Genomic DNA, 6,185 nt, shown 5'->3' with positions numbered 1-6,185 from the left:
ATGTATATACATTTATATTTTATATTATATATAAATATATTTAATATATAAACATCATATATTTTTCATAAATATATACATGCATGTGTTTGTATTTTTTTTATATATATATATATATATATATATATATATATAATAAATATACATCGTAAACACGCATATATTATGTAAACAAAAACTTTTATTTTGGATGCGATTAATCGTGATTAATAGTTTGACCGCACTAGCAAAAATGCACCCCAAATCCAAGATAAAGAGCCAAAAAATGCTCCTGCATAGTTAAATGAAATCAATTACGTCTGCCGCAGTTAAACTGAAATGTGATAAAGTGTTCAGTGGCCAATCAAAAGCGTTTACATTAGTCACGAGTTAAATTTGATGAAAACACTGGATTTATTTTGTCAATGTAAGAGAATCATTCATAGGTTTTGTAGACTTTTTCATTGACTCTATAATGGGAGTGACTGAAGTCATGATCCGGTTTTTTGATGCTGACATAACCAGTGTGAAGTCTTAAATTTGTAATACATAAAAACACAAACTAATTCATAAATGGTTACTCATTTTGTCTACGAGAATATGATGTGTCATTTTCCCAGATACAAAAATCAGTCATTACCATTAACAATCATTATAATAATATCAAGAAACAATAATGACGCATACATTGAAAACAGCTTTGAAATTACACAAGTCCTTCTTCCCTTAAAACGCTGTTGTGCTTGAGTGTTTAAGTAAGGTGATAGATAAAGGAATATGATTCAGCCTAAAAAAATATTTTTGTTTTGCTTTAATTCCTGGGTCTGACGTATCAATGTATCTGATGTTCCGCTTCTCCAGATTTCATCATGATCACCGTGTGGGTCGTTCTGGGGGTTTCGGGGATCGTCGTGCAGCTGTATCGGGAGAAATCGCGGCCGTTTTTCCCGCCGAGCCCATACGTCATGTGGAAGCAAGAACGAGAGCGCAGGAAGACCAACGTTCTGGATCCCAGCCACCACAAGCTGTCTTTATCAGCCCAAATCCTCGGACGTATTCGCCAGCTCACACAGCGCGCAGAACCGGCCGGCCAAACCACACCTCTACTGCTTTAACCTTTGACCTTTGACTTGAAGTCAGTTCACTGTTAGTCCTTCCCCTCCAGAACACGGCTGCTCAAGCCTGTGGAGACCTATAGCAACATCCATGAGGAATGAGCTCGATTTTTAGAGCCCAAAGACTCTAAAGAGGTTAAAAGCAGCTCACACAGTGTGACACTGACCATGTGCACTTATGTGTGTGTGTTTGTGTAGGTTCCCAGCAGTGCTTGATCCCATTGCTGTTTTCCGATAAATGTTAAGCAACTGACCTCTACTATATACATCAGCTGCCACAGTGTGATTTTTAGATGCATTTTAGCAGCTTAGAGGAAACATTCAGTACAGATTTTTACAACTTTTTTTACTATGTCTAGTTAATATATGAGTGAATGAGTGATTTTTAAAGATGTTCACCATTAAAATGAATGTATAAGACAATGAACCGTTGTTCATTAGTAGCCACTGTAAGCCTCTATGGCTGATGTTTGAGTGTTTTCTGTGTCTAAGTGAGCGTGTATGAGTCCTGGCGGATCCTCACCGAGGTTTGGAGTTCATGATAGAAATAATGAGTTTATTTTGACAGCGATCCTGTGGGAATTTGACTGCTGCTTCACTGCGCTGGTGTAAAACACTCGATAATGAGGATTTTAAGTGCAGTGTAAGATGAATCTTGAGAATCTGTGGAGTTTGTCATTTTCTGTGCTTTATAAATGGAAATGTAGCTCTTGTGGAGACACAAACCCAAGTTGGATCTTTGACAGACTCCAGCTTTGCAAAATCAGTAGTTTTGCATTATCCATCGATTCAGTTCTAGTATACTCTCAGGGTTTCTTCATGTGATCTTTGTGTCTCTCACAGAAGCTAACTTTTTCTAAAGCATTTAAAACATATAGAGATGTTAATTGTTTTTAAGGGATAGCCGTATGCATTATTTCTGTTTTGTATGAAATTTAAATAATTGTTGAAATAATTAAATGTTTAATAAAGTTGTCATTTGTGCCATAACACCTAAATGATATTGTTTTCTATTCCGAGGCAGATTAGAATGAGAGATCTGATGTCTTGTTTTTATTGAATGCGAGAAATGTGTGAACGTTTGATGTGACAAACCGTCATTAATGTTTTATTGAGCTATTAATAATGCTAAACTGCTTTGATGCCTTAAAAGTCAACATAAAACAGCATTTGCAATGCATTTTGTGATATAATTATGATTGAAACTATATTTAATGAAACTAAAATGTCAGGTAGGACTTGATTTTATCCAGCTGGGATTCTTTAGATTGTGAATAAAATCATTTCACATTGGATTTTGCATAAATATAATTTAACAATTTTAAAATAAAAAATAGTAGGACTTGATTTTATCCAGCTGGGATTCTTTAGATTGTGAATAAAATCATTTCACATTGGATTTTGCATAAATATTATTTAACAATTTTAAAATAAAAAATATTGTATATTAAAATACATATTTTTAGTACGTTTTTTTTTATTTTTTTAATTATATTAATTAAATTGCATATGATTTATTATTAGCTTAAAATCAATAAATCAGTGTTTGCAATGCATTTTGTGCTTGTGCATGCTATAACATACACTGCTGGACATTTGAATAAATTATAGATGTTGTAAAACTGAAGTATTGAATAGTTTATTCAACACTATCAACCCATGGAACTAGAGAAAAACACAGCCAGTTCATTCAATGCTTTTAATCACTTTCAATAAAACTTCCTCTCATACCCACATAAAACACGGTTACAAACCAAAAATGAGTTTTTCATTAAAATGGTATATTGTGATATTCCCCAAAGTCTCATGTTCAGGTAAAGTAATCATTCACAATATGCTAAATCTTTTTTTTTTATTCCACAAATGATTGTGTTTTCATGTGGCTGAATCAGTCGATTTGACTTTTCCAGACTGAAGACATGATGATGGAGAGATGGAAAAGTAATCGGACCTCAGTGTTTGAGAGATTCCACAGGCCCTTCCTGCAAAACCCCACATGCTAAATGGCTGATGGACATCCAGGTTGCGCAGTGAGAGTGTGCTGTAATGGAGGATTGTGGGATTTGTAGGGCAGCTCTGAACGATGGTTTGTAAACTCAGAGTCTCTGACGGTCTTTAGCTCTTCCTCAGACTGACATCTGTGCTGGTGAGCAGCGGCGAGAGAGATGTGCTGTCAGACGTGTCGTCTCGCTTCAGCACCAGAAACGCCTCGCGGCTGATTCCCAACAGCTCGCGCAGACCGCTGTTCTCCAGCTGCACAATTAACATCAACATATAAACCATAAGATCACGATTACATTGTAAGTATTGCATTTATCGCACTATAGGGTTGGGCGGTATGACCATTTATTTCGTGCTGGGTAGTAACTGATTATATGTGATGTGGATTGTGTAGTACTTGTAACTTAATATTATGTTTTAAAATACTCAAAATAATATTCAGATAAATAAAATAAAAATAAATTATATTACATTTTAAAATACTCAATAATGAGATAAAAGAAATAAAATGAAAATAAATTTTTTTAAATACTCAAAATAATAATCAGTTAAAATAAAAATATTAAAATAATCAGACTACAGTACTTTTTTATTGATTACATATTATTCACACAATGGCAGTAATTTACTTTTTTGTCAGCCAAACCCCTTAAAACCTAAAATATTAAATATTTACTTTACCCAATCACCCTGAGACTTTACGATTTTATTGTTTCAATAATTTAACACATTCACATGTTCACAGGTCTTGGATGTTGGTTAATGGCCACATGATACACAGGTAAACAAATAAAATGGAATGTAATATAATGACATTAAATAATTTTTATATTAAATATATTACATTAAAATAAAATTTTTTAAAAATATATATATATATATAAAACTTTTATAATTACATAAAATAAAAAATAATATTGAAAAAATTTAGAAAAATATTTTATTATTATATAATATATTAAAACTATAGAAAATAGTAATTTTTTTAGTAAGTGTTTTATTTTGATTCATTTAAAGTTATTTATTTGTACATTTACATGTTTTAATTCATTTCTAGCTTTTAATCAACTCATAAACTCCTTGCAGTTCCTTCACGAACCCTAGTTTAGGAAACCCTTACATAATGTGATATTCAATGCACTTCATGTTTTTGATAACACTGAATGAAATGTATTTTATTTCTCTATATAAATATGGTACAAGGTTTTCCTATTGAAATCCATGTGATAAACAAATGTAACCCAAGAGTAGTCAGATTACATGAACTATAATGTGTTATCTAATAGATAATGCTACTAACTACTATTTTCTTCATGTAATTTGTAATCAGTAATAGTAAAAGCACTGTGCATAAAGTGACAGCAGCCTAATATACACTGTCATTTGTATCTTTCTCATATTGTATTTTTGCATCTTTGTTCTTATTTTTAATAAAGAATATACGATAAAATATCAAAAATAACTTGTGAAAGACAATGACTCATATTGTGAACTAAATTATTGGTCAGATCGCTGACTCCTATTGCAGTATAGTTAGTGTGTCTGACCTTCAGACGTTTGATTCTCTCCTCATCCTCACTCAGTCGCCCTTCATCCACCTCGATGGCTTTCCTCATCACTGTGGCCATTTCGTTTATTTTCTCAATGTGCGCCTGCATCTCCTGCGACATAAACACATTAAATGCCTATTTGAGCACCAGCATTAGAGGGAATCTCATAAAATCCGTCACTGGGACTGACATTAGTGTGCTGTTCTCTGAGCTGGGTGACGATAGCAGGATCGTCTCTCTTGCTGGCCATCAGAAGGCGAAACACCTGCTCTCTGTATTTGCTCATAATGAGCTCCAGCGCAGACTGATGCTCCTCCAGTGACGTGCGCAGCTCTGCCAAGACAAGCGTGCGGATTTAGACTTAAAACAGCCCTCAAAATGACATCCAGCGACAACTTTTAATTGCAAACCCTCCTAACACCTTTGTTTTCCTGCTGCAGTTCCCATATTTGCCGGTTTTCCTGCTGGATGCCCATGACCAGCGTGGAGCGCGGCCGATGCCTCGCCACCTGGTTCAACACCTCAATCTCATCCTGGTACTGAAAGAACAAGAAATGTGTGGGTAAGACTTGATTCATTAGTGTGATTTGGTTCATTAGACAGACTGAGAACAAACACTGATACCTGTTTCATGGCCTCCACTCTCTTGTTCAGCAGTGTGTTTTGTTCGATCAGGGTCTCAGCAGCACCGTCATGATCCCGGAGCCGCTCTACCAGTGATCTGGCATCGGCCAGCACCTTCTCCAGTGTACAGGTCATTCCTGAAGAGCACAAGAAACACTTAAGACTGTGACTTAACTCATGATCACACAGGGGCCGGTTGCATAAACCGCTTAGACTAGACTTAAAAAGTTAGTCATCTAATTTTTTCTCTTTAAGACTGGTCATAATTTCTTAAAGTCAGGTATAAAAAGGGAGAATGGTCTCATTTGAATCCAAAAGGTAAATCTGATTACCTCTTGGCTAACAGCTAGTTGGTCAAACTAGTTCTTAAGACACAGTGGCTATGTTTATGCAACTGGCCCCAGGGGTTCCTAAATACAATCTTATTTATTTTTTATTAATTTATTTAGTCATTTAGCAGACGCTTTTATTCAAAGCGACTTACAAATGAGGACAATAAAAGCAGTCAAAACTAACAAAAGAGCAACAATATATAAGTGCAAATGACAAGCCTCGGTTAGCCTAACACTGTACACGTAGCAAGGTGTGTATATATATATATATATATATATATATATATATATATATATTACACACTCACTCACTCACTCACTCACACACACACACACTCACTCACTCTCTCACACACACACACACTCTCTCACTCAAGCACGCACACTCTCTCACTCACGCACGCACACTCTCTCACACGCACTCTCTCTCACACGCACTCTCTCTCTCTCTCACACACACACACACACACACTCTCTCTCTCACACACTCTCTCTCACACGCACACTCTCTCTCTCTCCCACACACACACACACACTCACACACACACTCTCTCACACACACTCTCTCTCTCACACACTCTCTC

General features: G+C 35.4%; 2 protein-coding genes across 2 annotated transcripts in view; one reads left to right on the top strand and one right to left on the bottom strand.

The window, feature by feature from the left end:
- LOC107590509 (transmembrane 7 superfamily member 3-like) overlaps window positions 1–1,244 on the top strand; it is a 17,446-nt gene extending 16,202 nt beyond the window's left edge. The window contains exon 12 of the mRNA XM_016279276.1: window positions 841–1,244. Within this exon, the coding sequence (XP_016134762.1) occupies window positions 841–1,094 (254 nt within the window). The 3' untranslated portion in view covers window positions 1,095–1,244. The remainder of the gene's footprint in view (window positions 1–840) is intronic.
- Window positions 1,245–2,779: 1,535 nt separating this feature from the next.
- Window positions 2,780–5,430, bottom strand: LOC107590508 (FGFR1 oncogene partner 2 homolog). The gene is made up of 5 exons (XM_016279274.1): window positions 5,270–5,430; window positions 5,067–5,184; window positions 4,836–4,978; window positions 4,643–4,756; window positions 2,780–3,347 (listed from the first exon to the last, which is right to left on the bottom strand). The coding sequence occupies exons 1-5, from the start codon at window positions 5,402–5,404 to the stop codon at window positions 3,210–3,212; spliced, it is 648 nt and encodes a 215-aa protein (XP_016134760.1). The 5' UTR covers window positions 5,405–5,430; the 3' UTR covers window positions 2,780–3,209.
- Window positions 5,431–6,185: the final 755 nt, after the last annotated feature.

The sequence above is a fragment of the Sinocyclocheilus grahami genome, unplaced genomic scaffold, assembly GCF_001515645.1.
Source record: "Sinocyclocheilus grahami isolate Dianchi unplaced genomic scaffold, SAMN03320097.WGS_v1.1 scaffold129.1, whole genome shotgun sequence".
Taxonomy (NCBI): domain Eukaryota; kingdom Metazoa; phylum Chordata; class Actinopteri; order Cypriniformes; family Cyprinidae; genus Sinocyclocheilus; species Sinocyclocheilus grahami.
Note: the sequence above shows the minus strand (reverse complement) of the source record. Positions and strands in the feature narration are given on the sequence as shown.